General features: G+C 40.8%; 1 protein-coding gene across 2 annotated transcripts in view; it reads right to left on the bottom strand.

The window, feature by feature from the left end:
- Positions 1 to 7,703: 7,703 nt before the first annotated feature.
- The window catches only part of LOC103037853 (glutamate-rich protein 3), a 42,760-nt gene continuing 29,953 nt past the window's right edge, over positions 7,704 to 20,510 (bottom strand). For both annotated transcript variants that reach the window (XM_049470801.1, XM_049470802.1), the window contains 10 exons: positions 19,548 to 19,745; positions 18,451 to 18,616; positions 18,111 to 18,294; positions 17,941 to 18,020; positions 16,302 to 16,652; positions 15,901 to 16,080; positions 12,975 to 13,136; positions 12,823 to 12,872; positions 9,457 to 9,680; positions 7,704 to 8,657 (listed from right to left, as the gene is read on the bottom strand). In XM_049470801.1, the coding sequence (XP_049326758.1) occupies positions 8,081 to 8,657; positions 9,457 to 9,680; positions 12,823 to 12,872; positions 12,975 to 13,136; positions 15,901 to 16,080; positions 16,302 to 16,652; positions 17,941 to 18,020; positions 18,111 to 18,294; positions 18,451 to 18,616; positions 19,548 to 19,745 (2,172 nt within the window). In that variant the 3' untranslated portion in view covers positions 7,704 to 8,080. The remainder of the gene's footprint in view (positions 8,658 to 9,456; positions 9,681 to 12,822; positions 12,873 to 12,974; positions 13,137 to 15,900; positions 16,081 to 16,301; positions 16,653 to 17,940; positions 18,021 to 18,110; positions 18,295 to 18,450; positions 18,617 to 19,547; positions 19,746 to 20,510) is intronic.

Genomic DNA, 20,510 nt, shown 5'->3' with positions numbered 1-20,510 from the left:
CACAGTTCCACTGTTCCTCAGCTTACTGCTGGGAGGCTTTATTCCTATTTAAATGATTTAACCAACACCTGGTATTACACATCAGGCCAAAATCTTCATGTCTATCTGCCCTAGAGCGTGCCTTTCCTATTCTATTGGTAGGGTGAAGTGTTTTTCAGAGGCACACTCCAGTAAACAGAGAGGTATCAGAATCACAGCAAGATTGCTGCACAACCAAAGAAACACACAAATTCAGTATTTTCTTTGTTAGAAAAAATGATAACCATTGTATTGTCTTAGTTTTGATGTAATTTCAATGTTATTTTGTCTATTTTCTTCATAACAAGCATAAAAAATGGTAGTAACTTGTCTCAGTAGCTAGCTAGCTAATGGCTAATTACATTTTCTGTTCCACCTTAAATGGTGCAGCTGCAGTTACTAAGGCTGCAGCATTTAAGGTGAAACAGAAGAAACAATATATTTGAAAGAGTTATGCCAATGCCCTAAACTGAACTAAAGTCCAGCAGCGACGTTGTTGAACTTTACTGCTCCTCTGCTATCCATCACAACAGGCTGGCAGAATCGCCTACAGAGCGCTGTTAGCTATTAGCCTGTTAAAGAACAGTGTTCTTTTATTATTTATTTACCAGCTAGGATTTGTGCCCAAAACATATCCTAAATTTGGCTAATGCACAGTTAAACCACCTGTGTGACACTTTAAAGCGATTTTGATGAGATAAATTGTGTTTCTGTTCACATAATTGTGCAAATTCAGGACGCAGATAGTGTTTCTGTAGAGCCCAGCGAGCTGCACACACAGGCTGCTGACAAGGAAGCTGTCGCTGATTCTAAAATAGTCATTGAATTAAGTCACTTTTGTAGATAAAATTAGGTGTTAAACAACCAGTTAAAATACATTACAAAGACTGTGTTAAATACTCAAACAGCTAAGAAAATATTTTTAAATAATTTAAAATGCATCTAATTATGTAGAACTAAGTGTTGCTGAGGGTGGGAACAGTTTTATCTGAAAATCAAGTCACTCTGCATATGTTAGACTGGGACTCATGAACCGACTATTACTGTGCAAAGCTGAATCAATTCAATCAAAGCAGAATCAATCAATAAGTCACTTTTTTAGGTAAAATTAAAATACACCACAATGCAGGAAACGACATCTAATTCATTAAACATGAATTAGATGCCATCTAATTCATGCTAGTAGAGAAGGGTGACACGCGAATACAAGGGGTGAGGGTACTACAAATGAAAACTTGGAATTGACATTAGGGAGTATGTGACACCAGGCATGTTAGAAACCCTACAGAAAAAAAATCACAGGTACTCATTTGCCAATATCTTCTTAAATTCTTAATTTTAAAGAGTCAAATTCGGGTTTATGATCTGCTCTAATCCCATTGTCCTTACAAACTGAACAATTCCCAAATTAAACACTAAAGGTCACGCTCATCATAAACTGGATGTGAGTTTTTAAGAATTTTCTTCATTAGGCTACATCATTCACCCCCCCATCAAATGTTTTTGCACAACTAAGGTTTACAAACTGATATAAAGACAGATTTAAGAAAACCTCAGCTGTATACAGGGAAAAAAAATCTGTAGTTCATCATTCATCGATCCTTATCACAGGATAAAAGGGGAAAGATCAACCTGACAGACTAAAGGGGGAATGCAGGGGATTTAGACTGGCTCAATTATAGCCTGCAGCAGAAATGATTCCTGTGAAAAGCTTTGATCAGCGCTTTTCTCCCAAACGTCACTGTTGATGGAACTCTGCCACGTCCTGCTGTTACATGGATGTCAAGAGAACAGAGCAGCCGTCTGGAGAATGAAAGCATTGTACTGCATGTTCACAGCTTCCAGACATAAATGAACTTCCAAATAATTGCTGGATTTTATGAACAGCAGTGTGTGCTTTGGCTCATATTAGTGCATTATGTTTTTTTGTGTGTGTTTTAGCTCTGTCCATTGCTACTGCCAACTATAAAGCGGTCTTCAGTTGACTTGGCCTGAGCAGTTAGACTGTACTGTGTTTAATGACCTGTTGTAAAAGTGCATTTGTGGTTTTTGGAGCAGATTGAATTTTCCTTTTTTAAATCACATTTAAACAAGTGCAAATCCAACACAAAACAAGTCCTGAATTTCAGTATTTTGAGATACTTATAGGTTAAGTGAATACAAAACAGGTAAATGTTTTTGTAATTAGAACAGTAAAATAGATTGTGATAAAGCTGAATATACAAAATGAATGTTAGCAATTATTGCAGATTAATCAGCTGTTCATTCATGAAAAAAAAAAGGTACATAAATGGCTTTTCCAAAAATGCTCTCCAAGTAGAATATTTACTTTGACTTAAGGACAGGAAAAAATTTGAATACTAAAAACACAGAAAACCTTAAAAAGTGCAATCATAAGCAGTTTTGAGCATTTTTAACCATCAGATATAAAATGCAGTTTTTGGTACAGAGATAAACTTTAATACCAAAACCCTAGGGCCAAGATTTACAAAACCAACCATATTTCAAATATCCACCAACATTTACAATGGAAAACTTTCTTCATTTTCAAGAAATGAAAGACACAGAACATTTAGACAGTGGCTGTATTCGAAATGGCATACTACTATACTGCGTACTGCATACTGCACTAGTATGTACTGCATACTACACACTGCCCAGTATGTAGTATTTGGTACTGCAACACCTTTGATTGCAGTACCCTACACGGTCCCTGACACACCAATCAGTGCTCTGTAGTGCTCCGAATTCCTTAGAGTGAGTTGTAAACAGAAAGAACATGAAAAATGTCCTACCGTTTCTTTATTAAAACTAATGAGATCTGCATACTGTACAGAACAGCAATTGAGTTTAGCAGCTAACCCAATTCTAACAACCAATTAGCAGCAGCCCCCACAACCCAAGTATGTTCCAGTTATATTTAAATATGTTTTTCTATTTATTTTAGTAGATTACTATTTTCATCTATGTAAGTACCAACAAGAAGAAAACATTTAAACAAACTCTCATTCATATTTACACAATCTCAACACAAATCAAACAATTTTATTAATTTGTATTCAAATAATTCCCTTATTTAAAAGAAAAATATGTATTTAAACTCAGGGAATTATTTATTAAATCAACAGAACGATTTATTAAACAAAGGTAATTATTTATTAAATAAAGAGAACGATTTATTAAAACTGAGGGAATTTTTTATTAAAGTAACAGAATAATTTATTAAAACTGATGGAATTTTTTATTAAAGTAACAGAATAATTTATTAAAACTGAGGGAATAATTTATTAAAATAACAGAATAATTTATTAAAACTGAGGGAATCATTTATTAAAATAACAGAAAAATTTATTAAAACCGAGGGAATTATTTACTGCATCAAGGAAAGTAATGGCTCACTGCTGTCGAGACCCTCCGCTGTCCCGGCCGCGGAAAGCGCTCGGTCGCGGCAGCGGTGGGTCCCCGCCGCGGAAAGCGCTCGGTCGCGGCAGCGGAGGGTCCCTGCCGCGGAAAGCGCTCGGTCGCGGCAGCGGTGGGTGCCCGCCGCGGAGAACGCGCGGCCGCGGCAGCGGAGGCTCCCGGCCGCGGCAGCGGAGGGGCTCGACAGCAGTGAGCCAATACTTTCCAAAATAATTCCCTTAATTTAAAAATATATTTATTTATAAAATTTAAAAATCTCTCGCACTCGCCTCCATCTTGTTTTTTTCTCAAGCGAGCTGGAGAAGCCAGTCGCAATGCATGTTGGGATGCAGTACACCGCGAAGATAGCTCCCCATGCACACTGCGGAATCGGAGCGGAGTAGTACACCATCCGGGTACCTGTAGTGCACTACATATCTGCAGTTTGGTCACATACTGCGTACTGCATACTGGCTTTAGGCAGATTTAGTACGCGAGTAGTATGTAGTATGCCATTCCGAATACAGCCATAATCTATAATAGTAGAGCAAGAAAAAACTGGGCAAATGCGGAAGGCAAGCAATCACTCTGATTTTTTAGTTATTAGCTACTTTAAAAGCACATCCCACTATATACATATCAATACTTAAGAAAGCTACACTAGCATCAGAATATTAAACATTACCAACAGGATAGAAGCTTAAACCCACAGTCCTAGTTGTATTTTTCCTATAAGACACACACAGACACGTGAATTACCTGCGTTTTTGCAGAGCAAACCACAGAGCACGATAATGATTTATTTAAACACATTAATCCACAACCTACTACTGATCTACATTTAAAAAAAAAACAAAAAAAAAAAAACGCAAATCCATTTCAAAACAGCTTATCCGCGTATCAGCTCATTATTTCCAGCACGTGAGATCCAATTTACATTTCTATCCGTCCAGACTACAAGCTGGCCGAGCCAAACAAACTGCTTTTATACTCTTTAATTCATACGGCAAACAGACCAATCAGAAGCACCTGATACCGGCCACGTAAAGGGTCATGTGATCACTGGCGGGGAAAATGCAAAGTGTGATTGATGGCCCAGTGCAGTTATTTGATTGGATGATGTAAAAAAAAGAGAATCACGGTAGGCTTGTTCGACTTAACCCGGCGCTGCGCAGTCCGATCGCCGCCTGGCTCGGTATGGTGCATGCTGGTTAGTTTTTTTGTCCGACTTGCGTCTGCGCCTTCATCACGTGAGGATGACTTCCGGCGTTATAGTCCCGCGAGTGAAATCTGCCTGGTCTGACCCAGGCGCTGCAGTTGCTTTCCACCAACTGCGGGAGCCTAGAGCCGCCCTGATGACGACAGAGCTTAATCCCCATTGGTTAGAAGATCCACCGACACCTATCACGTGTGAATCTTTTTATTTTAAAATATATATCTCCTCTAAAACCCCTTAAAAAACACAGTATTTACACTGTCATATCTAGTAGCAAGACAGTTCATTTTCATGCAGTATTCAAAAATATTTATTTGTTCATAATCTGCATTTTATATCATAATAAAGCTCAACTGCTATCATTTTTACTGTTTTATAAAGCGCCCTGAACTGCTCTTATTAATTATCTTTAAACCTACATAACTATTATACTGAGATCTACTTTTCTTTTCTTCTATTGTTTTTGTGTTGTGAAATGCGCTAAACAATTAAAGCTGTGTAAATGAGCATGATGTATTTATTTCCAAGAACAAAGGACAGAAAAGCTGGTCTGCAAATAAAAATTTAATCCCATTATTTATTTAGTACTACACAATACATCTGTAACATGACAGTATGTTTTGTGAACATTTATAACAAGTTTTTATCTCAATTTAATAACACTCATGTTATCTCTGTTTCACTTTTGCGATTTTATTCACACCAGAAGTAAACAAACAGCGCATTCATCGCGAGATCCTGTGTTGTTCACGTGGGCTGCAGGTGGAGACTGTCCGACCTGACTTCTCCGCTCCTCCACCCCGCCCACCTGCACGCGGCTGCTCTCGCTGACCAGCAAGGCGAGGCGCAGCCGCATCTCGAACAAGCCTAATGTAACCAGAAATCACAAGACAATTAAAAAAAAAAAAATGTTGTTAATTATGTTACTATTTAATGTACTCGACTGGAATATAAAACTGTTATAAAAGAACTAATAAAATACTAATGTTACAATAGTATTAATGACTTTAAGGTAAATAGCAATACTGATAATAAATCCCTGTGACAGACAGATATTTGGGCTAGTTTAAGCCTAAATATTTTTTTTGGACTTGGCAACCCTGTCGGGCTGAGGCATTTCTCTCGACCTTTAACGTTAAAATATGGATAAAGTAATGTCTGTTGTCGTTTCAACATTAAAACAATGTTGAAACAACATTTCATGTTAAATGGTTGTGCAAACATTGAAATTCTAACAATGAATCAACATAATGTCCTCAACATTCTACCTTTTGAATTACATTTAATCACCATACAATTAAAAAAAACAGTTGGAGGGATGATGGTTTGTATTCTCAGTGATGTAAGTTTATTGTTAACACTCTGTTAGCTATAAAATTTTCTAGTTTTAGCTTTTTAGTTTTAACTTGTAGTAATTGCTTTTTGTTTGTGGTTGTACAGTTTCTACTGAGAGATATACATTCAGAGAGAGGAAATAAAAATACAATTGTTAATTTTTCATGGCATAGAGTATTTTTTCCTCTTCCATATCATTTTGAGCATCCCAAATGTAAACTATGGTTTATTAAAATTTTGATCGTACGATGTTGAAACAACTGACATATCACAAATCACTTTTCAAAATCAACACCGAATCCAACCTTGATTCAACCAAATTAAACGTTAAAATGCCAAATAAGTTCTAAAACAAAAACAAGATGTAAGGAAATGTGTTGTATTTATTTGTTGTAATAATGCTTATCGGTAATACATCTTCTTGGGGTGTTGTCTTCTTGGGACGCCAACTTCACAGCCTGTCTGACATCCCTGTTATACAGAACCTGGTCTTCAGCTGGAGATACTAGTCTAGTACCAAGGCTCATTCCAAATAATAATGCTGCAACTTGGTTTTGCAAAACAGCTTAATCAGTAAAACATGGCATGCAGATTCTTGGAGCAGCAGACCCCTACTGACCACTGCAAGAGAACCCATGCTTACAGGTGCTGCCAATCAACTGCCAATCAGGACCTGGGGGTACAAATGTGAGATGGGGAGCATAGCAGAAATTATTTTTGTCTAAACAGAAAAATATTGGGCAGATTAGCCAAAAACCAAATAATCCTTAGTTGCAGCTCTAATCATAATGGTCAACCAGCTTGGTTGCTGGATTTTAAAGTATCTGTTTCGTTCTGTTGGATTCTTTCGGTGTGGTATTAGCAAATACAGCAGTAATTTGAATGTCTCTTTTGTTAATAAAAGCACTGTTCTGCTCCTTTGTCCTTTCCCTGACTTCACTGACCCTACTTTAAAATGTCATGTTATTGATCCCAAGCTACCCTAGATGTGAGGTAGGCTTATAACAAATTATATATATATATTAACTATGTTAAGCTAAATTAATAAACAAAACTTTCTTTTCTACACAGATTTCTCTCCTGAAAACTGTTTATTTGGGTGAGTAAAGCACTTCTATTTATTTACAGTAAGCTTAGATTTCTAAATTTCTCCAGCAAAAAAAAGGTAAAGCTGGAGCATTAGCAGCTAACCATTAGCAGTGCTAGCCAGGGTTAGCAGCAGGCTACAGGACAGTAACTTTCACCTCTGAAAGGGGAAATAGCGGTTAGCAGCTAATGCTAATGCTACTCCAGCCCCGGTGCTTCTGAACTAAACTGAAACTCCTGTATAAGGCTGTACTTCAGCAGAGTAGCTGATTATCATTCATTTATTAATTTATCAATATTTTCTTATACCCCTACCTGCAATCATTGTGCGCAAGGCAGGAGAGGCCTCCCGTCCATCACAAGCTACCACACCACACACCCCTGTTCACTCATACCTCACGTTAGACTTATTAAACCCAATTCACCTACCACATGTTTTTACATCAACTTGCATCAGCCTGAAAATGGTGCATTAGTGTCACGAGAATCACTGCTCTGTTTACAAAAAGACACTTTTGTGCATTCATCATTATGAACCACTGTAAAAAAAAAAACACACACTGTACCTCCACTATGAACAGGGCTAGAAAATAAATATTTCAGTGATTCAAGTGAACCTCAGCCAAGAAACCTGCTGATAAAGGGGGTCTTATGTTCAGTGGCTTTGCCTTTATTTAACAATTATTACAGAATGTACAGGCAAGTCATTGAGTTCAAAGATATGCTAATCAAGGCGTGCAGCTGAGAGGGCAAACCAACTGGCGTGGAGTTGAAAGGCCAAGTGAAGAGATGAGGCAAATATTTCTCTGAACACTTCTCCTCTGCTGGCCAAGTTTACGTTGGACTCCCAAGCAGATGGAGCTCTGAATAAAGCAATTCATTTCCAATTACTGGATGTCTTCCAAATGCACAGCTCACAGAGTTCCCCTACTTCCTGTTTGGTCAAAGTCTTGGGGTCAGTTTTCTTCACAGGTCCTGTATTAGATGGTGCAATGCAAATGTCTACAGTTTCAGGCCTTATATTTTTTACGAAGAAGCGAGACTGTTAGGTTTAACCACCTGCTGTATTTTGCTCATCAATGCCGTACTGATGTAGTTCTCTTCCAAGCTCAAGTGCTCCAGAGAACCCTCCTTCTTGGAGAGAAGTGCCTCAAGAAGAGCGCTTCCTCCAACGTCACCAAAGCCGTTACTGTCCAAGTCCACTTTCTGTAGGCCTCTGTTGCCTCTCAGAGCTTCAGCAAACAGCTTGACTCCTTGGTCTCCCAGCTGGTTCTCATCCAGCATGATGTGGGTTATTTTAGTGTTCACCTTCAGGCTTTCAAACAAGACATTCCAGGCCTCCATGTCAGAGCATGGTGTTTGGGCCAGGCCCAGATACTGCAGCTGCGAGTGATACCTCATGTAAGTACCCAGCACTCTCAGTCCTTCACTTCCCATCCCATTCCCACCCAGGTCCAGCTCCAAGAGGGTGAAGCTGGTGGCAGAAAGGTAGAAGCGTTCTGGGTGTGTTTGTGTTCTGGGTAAAGCTGTTTTCTCCTGAAGATCAGAGAGTCCACTAAGCAGGGTCTGAACTCCTGTGTCACCCAGTTGGTTTCCAAACAATCTGGAGACAAAAGATGGTTAAGTATTAGTAGATATTTAAAACACATCCAATTTGTTACATCAAGATTGTTGTCATTTTAAAACAGTTTTAGAACAACCCATTTTCCCTTTAAGTTTGCCATTTACATTGCATTACATTTAGCAGATGCTTTTATCCAAAGCGACTTACAATTAATGATGTACATTCAGCAATAGAAAAAACATAGAAGTTTTTGACAGGGCCTAAAAAAGGCCAAGATGAATAGTGGAATAGAGGAAGAAAGGTGGAGGAGCAGGAAATTATGTTAGAAGTAGTTAGTTTATTAGTTAGAGGTGTTAGGAGTGTAAGTGCTCTTTGAAGAGCTCTCTGTCTTCAGGAGTTTCTTAAAGATCAGTGAGAGATGCTCCTGCTGTATTAGTGGAAGAAAGTTTGTTCTACCATTGGTGAACTCTGTATGAGAACAGTCTGGATTGCTTTGTGTGAATGTTTAGCAAAGCGATGCGACATTCACTGGAGGAGCTGGGAGGGAACGTAAGCCTATAGGAGTTAATGGAAGTAGGAAGGAGCTGCTATGTCATCACCTTGTATGCGACAGTGATTAGTGGGGTGACGTGCCCATTTTGGCTGGTTGAAGACCAGTTGCGCTGCTTTGTTCTGGACTAGCTGAAGTGGCCCTACTACACAGGTACAAAACCTAAAGTCTACAATATTTTAGTGGTAAAAAGAGTTTTCAGGGTGACGCTTGCTTGAAACCCATCCCTGATTTTAAACCTCAGTTACTCTTAGATTGAATAAGTGAAACACTTCCGTAGTAGCTTACAGTAATCCCTTGACCTCTGGTTTGGCTTGCAGGAGGTCAAGCAGAACATGAACTCCAGGAGGTCCGATGTGGTTGAGATTGAGGTTGATCATGGTGACCTGAGATAAGCTAGACTTCAGTGCTGCAGCTAAACCCTTTAGCAGGTCATCTGTCAGTCCTGTGTTCCTTAGAACCAGCTGCTCCACCTCGTCCGATGAGCTCAACACCTCTGTCATAGCGTCCAGCTAAAGGCAGAAAAAAAGGAACAGGAGCTCAGGAACAGGTTTCTGAAGACAAGTTCTACAAGCCGATTGGGTATGTGACATTATTGGGTTGTACTAATGTATGTTTTTATGTTATTAGATATACTGGAAGTTACTGGAAGATCTGTTTTAATTAGGCATTGAGTTATATGACTGTAGAACAGTGGCATTTGGCGTTATTAGGATCCCAAAATGATCAGAAGGTGTTACCTTAGTGGACAGCTTGAGAAAATCTGTAAAACACCTGTTAAAGTTGTGAGGTGTTATCTTGTGAGTAAGATTAAAAACTGACCAGCATGCTCATGGCAAGCTAGGCAATGTGAATTATAGGATTTTAAATGAGTCATATAAGGTGTTACCACACACAATGAAGAAAATCATAGAAATCACATCCACTTTCAGTGCAGAAGGCCCAACACCCATATCCCACAGGTCAATATAGTGTATTTTTAGCTTTCACTGGACATGGCAAAAGTAATGGCACATGTCAGTTAGTTATAGAATTTCATGTTTGCATAAAAATGCATATTTCTACTCATTAATGGTCTCTAACTCTGTGGAAATCTAATGGAATGAGAACTCTCACTCTGGGGTGACTGGGTTTCTTTGTCATATCAAAACCACCGAGTCACATGACTCATAACTCATTGCTATCTCATTCTCTGGCTCAGTGAGCACTGAGTACATGTTATATAATGCTCCTTGGATGTCGTCCGCCTTTAAGTCGTCTGTCTGGATGCCAGTAAGTCGTGATAAATGTAAGTCTGAGTAGATTTGGTTATTTAATCTCTGAATAAATCAAACACATCTGCAAAGACAACTAAAGGAATGTGTTGGACAGTGAGTGAGTGGATGGATCAATATACTGTAGCTGTGCAGGCCGTGTAGGCCTCTTCGTAAACGCACACAGGCTTCCTCAGCTAAACTGTGTGGAATTTTTCAGCCCCAGACTGTGAGTGATTGGTAGACAGACACTGGATCCTCCTTCCATTCATCTTAGTGGGCAAACTTTGGCTAAATGTCTACAGGAATTCTAAAAGCCTCTGCAGCTGCTTGGCTATGCGATGCATATTATAACAAAACCATGTGTACACGTACTGTACGTTCTCAAGTTCGGTTTTCAGATGCTCAATTCTGTGGTCAAAATAAATTGACCCAATTTATAATATTTAATACATTGATTAAACAGGGCTCAAATCCATTAAACAGATGTTTTAAGATAGTTTTGCTTATTTCAGGAACAACATCAATCACTTAAAACTTTTATCTTATTTTCCTTAAGTCATTTAAACTCGAAATAAGAACAAAAAGTATCCATGTTTTTTTTATTTATGTGGGATTTTTACTTGTTTTAAGTCTTGTTTAAGGAATTGACAATTTGGGATCTTACGAAAAAAACTAGACATTTTTATTATATAGATTTTTATTATATACACTGCTCAAAAAAATAAAGGGAACACTCAAATAACACAATATAACTCCAAGTAAATCAAACTTCTGTGAAATTAAACTGTCCACTTAGGAAGCAACACTGATTGACAATCAATTTCACCTGCTGTTGTGCAAATGGAATAGACAACAGGTGGAAATTATTGGCAATTAGCAAGACACACTCAATAAAGGAGTGGTTCTGCAGGTGGGGACCACAGACCACTTCTCAGAACCTATGCTGTCTGGCTGATGTTTTGGTCAGTTTTGAATGTTGGTGGTTCTTTCACACTCGTGGTAGCATGAGACGGACTCTACAACCCACACAAGTGGCTCAGGTAGTGCAGCTCATCCAGGATGGCACATCAATGCGAGCTGTGGCAAGAAGGTTTGCTGAGTCTGTCAGCGTAGTGTCCAGAGGCTGGAGGCGCTACCAGGAGACAGGCCAGTACACCAGGAGACGTGGAGGAGGCCGTAGGAGGGCAACAACCCAGCAGCAGGACCGCTACCTCCGCCTTTGTGCAAGAAGGAACAGGAGGAGCACTGCCAGAGCCCTGCAAAATGACCTCCAGCAGGCCACAAATGTGCATGTGTCTGCACAAACGGTTAGAAACCGACTCCATGAGGATGGTATGAGGACCCGACGTCCACAGATGGGGGTTGTGCTCACAGCCCAACACCGTGCAGGACGCTTGGCATTTGCCAGAGAACACCAGGATTGGCAAATTCGCCACTGGCGCCTTGTGCTCTTCACAGATGAAAGCAGGTTCACACTGAGCACATGACAGACGTGATAGAGTCTGGAGACGCCGTGGAGAGCGTTCTGCTGCCTGCAACATCCTTCAGCATGACCGGTTTGGCAGTGGGTCAGTAATGGTGTGGGGTGGCATTTCTTTGGAGGGCCGCACAGCCCTCCATGTGCTCACCAGAGGTAGCCTGACTGCCATTAGGTACCGAGATGAGATCCTCAGACCCCTTGTGAGACCATATGCTGGTGCGGTTGGCCCTGGGTTCCTCCTAATGCAGGACAATGCTAGACCTCATGTGGCTGGAGTGTGTCAGCAGTTCCTGCAAGATGAAGGCATTGAAGCTATGGACTGGCCCGCCCGTTCCCCAGACCTGAATCCGATTGAGCACATCTGGGACATCATGTCTCGCTCCATCCACCAACGTCACGTTGCACCACAGACTGTCCAGGAGTTGGCGGATGCTTTAGTCCAGGTCTGGGAGGAGATCCCTCAGGAGACCATCCGCCACCTCATCAGGAGCATGCCCAGGCGTTGTAGGGAGGTCATACAGGCACGTGGAGGCCACACACAATACTGAGCCTCATTTTGACTTGTTTTAAGGACATTACATTAAAGTTGGATCAGCCTGTAGTGTGTTTTTTCACTTTAATTTTGTGTGTGGCTCCAAATCCAGGCCTCCATTGGTTAATAAATTTGATTTCCATTGATGATTTTTGTGTGATTTTGTTGTCAGCACATTCAACTTTGTACAGAACAAAGTATTCAATGAGAATATTTCATTCATTCAGATCTAGGATGTGTTATTTGAGTGTTCCCTTTATTTTTTTGAGCAGTGTATATATATATATAGTTTTTTTTTCTTTCAATTGAAAATCTACATTCAGTCCAAGACTAGTCTTAATAAGTGTCTGCAAAACTGCCCTGTGAGGTTTTGAGATTGAACTAACCTTCTTTTGCAGTTCTTGCTCTTTCTCTGCTTCATCATCTTCTGGAGCCTCTAAAAACAGAATTATAAACTAAATAAAGATACACATTCCTGGGTTCTGTGGAATAACTGACTGTATCTTTTTAAAGGTTACATTTATGTACTTGTACTAACCTTGTTGAGATGGATCTTGCTGCTTTTTATTCTTCCTGAGTTTGGCTGAGTTTGACTGAAAGACACTGCTGTCACTTTCTTCACTGAGTTCAATCTCTGAAGCTGAAGCGTTGGGAAGGGGACCTGAGCTGATCTGCTCTTTAATCTTATTCCGCTCGTGCTCTAGAAACAATAGAGAACACAACTAATTTCATATTAGACACTGTTCATAGACATATAAAAGTAAACAGATGTAAAACAGGGTCTTAAATTATCTTCATTATGACTTACAGTTTATGTTCCTGATTATGTTCCAGCATGCCCATGTTGGTTAACTAGCATAACCACTATGATTGACCAGCATAGCCAATTTGGAAACGCTGACCAATGCTGACCAACACTGATTAAACTAGGCAACCAGTATGACCAGACTGAGGGCCAGCTTGGACCACTCTGTCATGCTCACAGACCCAACTAGTCAATCAAATCACCCAAATGACAACATATCCTGTGCTGGTGAAGAGCTAGGTTCATAAAACAGCTTTAACAACTGGTTTACTAGCAAATATAGTACTTTATCCAATGTGGATGTGTATTAGTGATTAGTATCCAACTGGGATGCACACTTTGTCCAAAATATCACTTGGAGATGCCCAATAGGAACACATGGAGATGCCTACAAAGACACTTGGAGATGCCCAAAGGGACATTTGGAGGTGCCCAAAGTGACACTTGGAGATGCCAAGGGGACACCTGAAGACGCCCAAAGGGACACTTGGAGATGCCCTAAACGGACACTTGGACATGCCCAAAGGGACACTTGCAGATGCCCAAAGTGACACTTGGAGATGCCAAAGGGACACCTGAAGACGCCCAAAGGGACACTTGCAGATGCCCAAAGTGACACTTGGAGGTGCCCAAAGGGACACTTGGGGATGCCCAAAACGGACACTTGGAGATGCCCAAAGGGACACTTGCAGATGCCCAAAGTGACACTTGGAGATGCCAAAGGGACACTTGGGGATGCCCAAAAGGACACTTGGAGATGCCAAAGGGACACCTGAAGACGCCCAAAGGGACACTTGAAGATGCCCAAAACGGACACTTGGAGGTGCCCAAAGGGACACTTGGGGATGCCCAAAAGGACACTTGGAGATGCCTAAAAGGGCACCTGGAGATGCCTAAAAGGGCACCTGGAGATGCCCAAAGAAACTCTTGGAGATGCCCAAAAGGACACTAGGAAATGCCCAAAGGGACACTTGGAGATGCCCAAAGGAGCACTTGGAGATGTCCAAAGGGGCACTTGGAGATGTCCAAAGGGGCACTTGGAGATGTCCAAAGGGGCACTTGGAGATGTCCAAAGGGGCACTTGGAGATATCCAAAGGGGCACTTGGAGATGCCCAAAGGGACACTTGGAGATGCCCAAAAGGACACTTGGAGATGCCCAAAAGGGCACCTGGAGATGCCTAAAGGGCACCTGGAGATGCCTAAACGGCACCTGGAGATGCCTAAAAGGGCACCTGGAGATGCCTTAAAGGGGCACCTGGAGATGCCTTAAAGGGGCACCTGGAGATGTCCAAAGAAACTCTTGGAGATGCCCAAAAGGACACTAGGAAATGCCCAAAGGGACACTTGGAGATGCCCAAAAAGACACTTGGAGATGCCCAAAGGGGCACTTGGAGATATCCAAAGGGGCACTTGGAGATGCCCAAAGGGACACTTGGAGATGCCCAAAAAGACACTTGGAGATGCCCAAAGGGGCACTTGGAGATGCCCAAAGGGGCACTTGGAGATATCCAAAGGAGCACTTGGAGATGCCCAAAGGAGCACTTGGAGATGCCCAAAGGAGCACTTGGAGATGCCCAAAGGAGCACTTGGAGATGCCCAAAGGAGCACTTGGAGATGCCCAAACGGACACTTGGAGATGTCCGAGTGGTATACAAAAGGTATGAAGATTTTTGCAAGCAACTGTATAAGTATACCCAGCTTTAATACTATTATCTATACTACATACTTTATACTTAAAAACTAGTTTGTATTAGTGATTAGTATCCAACTGGGATGCACAAAGGGACACTTAGAGGTGCCTAAACGGGTACTTGGGGATGCCCGAAAAGGCACTTGGAGATGCGCAAACGGACACTTGGAGATGCTCAAACGGACACTAGGAGATGCCTAAAGGGGCACCTGGAGATGCCCAAACGGACAATTGGAGATGTCCAAGTGGACACTTGGAGATGCTGAAAGGGACACTTGGAGATGCTTAAAGGGGCACTTGGAGATGCCCAAACGGACAATTGGAGATGTCCAAGTGAACACATGGAGATATCCAATGGGGCACTTGGAAATGCCCAAAGGGACACTTGGAGATGCCCAAAAAGACACTTGGAGATGCCAAAAGGGACACTTGGGGATGCCCAAAAGGGCACATGAAGATGCCCAAAAAGACACTTGGAGATGCCCAAAGGGGCACTTGGAGATGCCCAAAGGGACACTTGGAGATGCCCAAAGGGACACTTGGAGATGCCCAAAGGGACACTTGGAGATGCCCAAAAAAGCACTTGGAGATGCCCAAAGGGACACTTGGAGATGCCCAAAGAAACACTTGAAGATGCCCAAATGGAATGCAGTTCATTGCATGATAAATATGCATTATGTAATAACATTTGAGCAGTAATAGCAAAATAAAGATCCTCTTCTAAAGGCTAAAGGAGAATCTGAGAGATTACAGCAGTCCCTGCTTAAGTCTGAGTTATATGTGTAAGCGTTAGAAGATCAACACTTTTTTTTGTTCTTCAGGTAGCTTAAGCACGTCACTGCATTATCTCAGCTACTTCACTGCAGAATCATGTTATCATTTTATGTTGGAATGATTGAGTGGGAATGGGTTTAAAAGGCTCGAGGGAAGCCCTGTCTGTGAGCAATGAGTCGCACCGCTTTACTCACTGCTTGCTTTGAACCACTTCTGTTGGTCTAGGCCGGATTCCAGACCAGTGCTCATTTCAACACATTCTTCATAGAAGTCTCGCAGTCTTTCCCTGTTCCTGCTTTTACCATTCGCTTCCACAGCAATCGGCCTTCGCCTTCCACTCTGCTTACTCAGGGCTTCTCCGTCCTGCAATGAATCTTGGAGAAATACAGCTGTCTTTAAGTTCACTCTGTTTTTTTTTGTTTGTGTTTTTGTAGGGTTTAATAAAATGAAATACAGCACTGAGATTTACAAGGAGAGAGGATGTTTGTGACATCAGTGAATTTGAGGTTATACACTGTGCTGCCAAAAGTGATTCTGTCCAACCCTGCCACAAACGCTTTTAACAGACACAGTAGAGGAAAAAATCAGTATTCACCTGGAGCTTTGACTTTACTGTCAGGCGCTGGATTTTCTTTGCTCTGCTCTTTGGTGTGATTAGAATTTTTCACGGGAGGCTTGGGCTGATTTACAGCCGCAGGCTTGTTTTCATCTTCTCTGGTGTCTCTTTTAGGCTGGGATTCTCCCGAGCCCTTGCTGTCTCCCTGCTGACTGTGGCGTCCTTTATTCCTCTTGTGTCGTTTCCTCTCTTTCGCGCTGCCGTTTAGGTCTTCGCTATCTGTCGAGGCCCCGCTGATCTCTTTGGGGAGCTTTCTTGTCCTCCGAACAGATTTCTCCATTCCGAGAGGGATGAATAAAGGAGATGAAGGGCGAGAGTCACCCATCACACCTACAGAAAACATTTATTTATTCATTACCATAAATTGCATTCCCTATATACAGTAGAAAAGTATACAAAAGTATTGGGATACCTACTCTTTTGGATTTATTTTGTTTTTGTCTAAAATCAAGTGTATTAAAACTATTTTCCTGCTTTTGTTGGAGTAACTGTCTTTACTGTCATGGACAGTATTACTCAAAATTTCTACAATAATATAATTTAAAACTCAACATGATTAATACTATGCAAAGTGTTTTTTCAAAACATCAGTGGTATAATTTGATAACAGTTGGCTTTTCTTCTTTAATAAGACTTTAAACTGTGGTCAATACTACGTAATGTAATTTTAAAATATTGTGGATTTAACCTGGAAACAGGTGTATTTTATTTTTAGTAAGAGGAAGTCTGTATTTCCAATTTTTAACTGTTCTACAAATATGTGGTTATGTGGTTTCTGGTGTATATTTGTTTATTAGAGCTGGTTAAATTATAGAGGTGGTTTATTCACCTAAAAAAAAACATTTATTTTCCATTTTCTCTATTTTCTCGTCTCTGCACGAGCACAAGCAGCTTCTCCCCCAACCCCACTGTGCCGCAGCTACCACAATACATGATTTAGATGTGCCCTTCAAATTACCAGTGACAAAAACTTATCCGGACGGCAATTGAAAAAACAGGAGAACCACTGAGTTTTTTGGCTTTCTCGGTCACATGGCAATGCGTTATCACGTAAGGAATTGGTTCAGTTGCTCCTCCATTTCCACTTACTGTGGATCACTGTGGAAACGCATGTCCAAAGTGTAATTACGGTGCATGGCAGTGGACAAATAGCTATTTTATTAAAGGCGAGGTGACAAAACTCAGAGATGTGAGTCCGGACGGGAATAAAATTACTGGAGGACCACAGAGTTCAGCGAAAAACAGTAGATAATTCAGCCTGTAATTCAACCACATACATGGTCGTTTCAGACAGGAATAAAATCACAGAGGAACTCCTATTAAAGAGAAAATTACCCCAGGACCCCTAAGAAACTAATCCTGTCCGGATAGAGCTTATAATTACTATGATTTTTCAAAAGCCTGATTTTTTCCCCAGGCACTTTGTGCCCTACATGCCGGCACTCCATTAACAGTGTTCTGTGCCTTAAGTGACAGATTTAGCTAACAATAAAGATGCTATATTCCCTATTACAGGCCAGTTGAGGATTTTGAAAACTCTACAGATAATTTCTAGTAGGAATAACACCTGGGAAATAGCTTCCAGTGCTAAAAAACATAACCTAAGTTGCATTAATACCTTCCTGAGGTTTGATGGCAGGAAGATTATCTTGAATAGCTTTAGCTTCATGACCAATCCCATGCCTTGAATTCACACATCTGAAATAAAAGAAACATAATGATACAATATAGTGAAAGGCTAATTATCTCCATCACTCAACCACCCATCCTCTCTTGTGCAACACTCACTTGTAGCAGGGCTTCCCCCCACTCAGCCGCGTCAGTCTGAAACAGCTCCTGCGGCCCTGCTGGAAGCCGGGGGTGTAGCGGTATTCACAGCACGAGCTGATTCGGCCTGCTATTAAGCCATTGACATAGAAGGTGGCACTGAAAGGGTAGCCAAGGTGTCTCTGGGAGGTGAATTGGAACGGCTCTGTGGAAGACAGCAGGGATTCCCGTTACGCTCACCAGCAGGCCAGTAGACTCACCACAATCTACTGAGTTGGAAGGCCATGTTTCAAAACTGCTTGAATTATTGGATTTCCACTTCCATGGCTTCATGGTGTGTGGCGTCTGTGGTAATTATTACCTCCAGGCTGGACGGATCCTTTAAAGACGCAGATGTTCTCTCCACCACAGATCTGCTGGAGCACCTTCATCTCGTCCTGGGTGGTTCCAGGCATCCCCTGGCCCAGGTACGTCATCGTCACAGTCACGTTGGACCTCCTCGAGTCCTTTAGTTCTTTTAGGTAACTCTGAGAAGTAAAAATATTTGTGCAGATGAGATAAGTTAAAGTAAATTGATTAAAAGTTGAACACAAACAATAATCAACTTTTATTTTGATATAAAGATCTTTTATGCAGAATCTACTTTTTTGTTTGTTTAATTGTCCGAGACACTTTTAAAATGAAAGTGCCAAAAATAAAAGTTCTAAAAATGTTCTTTAAAGCAGTCCCATAATGTAAGAATCACTTTTGATATTCAGTGGTTACTTAAAGAGACAGTATGTAAGTTTTGGCTATTTGGGGATATTTGGAGACCTCTGTGTAATTGCATTTAGCACATGTAACAACACTTTTAATACAGGTTAATGTAAAAACATTGAATGTCTGTGTGCGTGTGTGGAATGCCGTGTTTTTGAGTACACAAAATCTACCAGACCATTACATTTTTAGAATAAATATAGAGAAATTTGAATTTCACTAAAAATGCACTGCTGCTTTAAAAGAGCTTTAACTACCCAATTTTATTAAAGTACTGTATTTTTTGCCCTGGATTATAAGGCACACTATCAATAAACACCTATTTTCTGGTCTATGTTCATACAGGAACTATTGTGTTTAAAGAACTCTTGAACCACATGCTGTATTAATTGATCCATGTGTTTTCTCACACAGCTTTTGGCAATATTATTTATTATTCAGCTTAAGAGTTTATTTGAGGTCAGTAATATTAGTAGAAACAGATAAAACACATTTATTTACACAAGAGCACTGTGTTATAGGAAGAAACAAGTGAGTAATGGTTCAGTAAACTATAATTTATCAGCTCAGCCACTCTGCACTGTAAAACACACAGTCTAAGAGAGAAAAATCCCAGTATATCTTTTTGCAGGTTGCGTGGTGTACTGTATCAGTGTCCACCCTGAAGCTGAACGCTGAACACGGTCGGCTGTGTTTGTTCACCTGTTTGCCGTTGAAGTCTGAGCCTCTTTGTGAGGTGACGGAGGAGGCGGACCCGCGGCGTCTGCTGCTGTACAGATAGGGGCAGGAATGACTCAGGTTGGCTCGGGCCGCCTGCAGGTTTGACATCTTCCCTGTGATTGCCGGCAGGTAAACATCACTCATCCGCGCTGCGTTCCCCGCCTGGCTCGGCTCTCTGGGCTGTGGAAATGGCAGGAAATGAAATGCTGAAAGGCCACAGAAAGCAGATAGAGGCAAACTGTGATGAAAATGCAATGAGCCTGGCTGTGAAAGAAAGAAGACAATCTGTCAGAGACACCTGTGTACAACATCTACTCTACAATCAAAATTCAGTTCCACAGTTCCAATAAAAATATATATATATGTACAGCTCGATCTGCACTGAGGACCAGACTGAAAGTGGTTTCACCTTTTTTAATTCTTTTATGATCATCCTTAGGAAGGCTCACGCGGGTTGCCAGATTGACACACAGATGCAAGCGTCAACACTTCCCTTGTGAAAAGAAAGTATACTTAAGAGCATTAAAAGTATGTTCAATTAGTTAAAGAATACTAATTGTGCATTTTCTATTTAATATACTTTATGAAAATACATATTTAATATATGTTCTGTATTTCCATGAAATGTATTTTTAAGCAATATGCTTTAAAATATACGTACAATATATATGGCATTAAATACTGCGTAAGTATCAATGCATCAATACGCAAAGTAGTATATTTAAAACTACAATTTTTACGGTTTTCAAACTGCCACAATTCAGGTGAAAATTAAGGAGGATGTGAAAAATCCTAAAGTTAACTTGTTTGTTAAACGTGGCTGAGATAAATTGACTTCTTGTTTAACTTACTCTAGCAGGCACAAGGAACATTAAGTTAGAGGAAAACAGAATTAAACTTAATGCCTTTCCAGAAAAAAAATACACCAAATGTTTAAATGTCATG

This window comes from Astyanax mexicanus, chromosome 22 (genome assembly GCF_023375975.1).
Source record: "Astyanax mexicanus isolate ESR-SI-001 chromosome 22, AstMex3_surface, whole genome shotgun sequence".
Taxonomy (NCBI): Eukaryota; Metazoa; Chordata; class Actinopteri; order Characiformes; family Acestrorhamphidae; genus Astyanax; species Astyanax mexicanus.
Note: the sequence above shows the minus strand (reverse complement) of the source record. Positions and strands in the feature narration are given on the sequence as shown.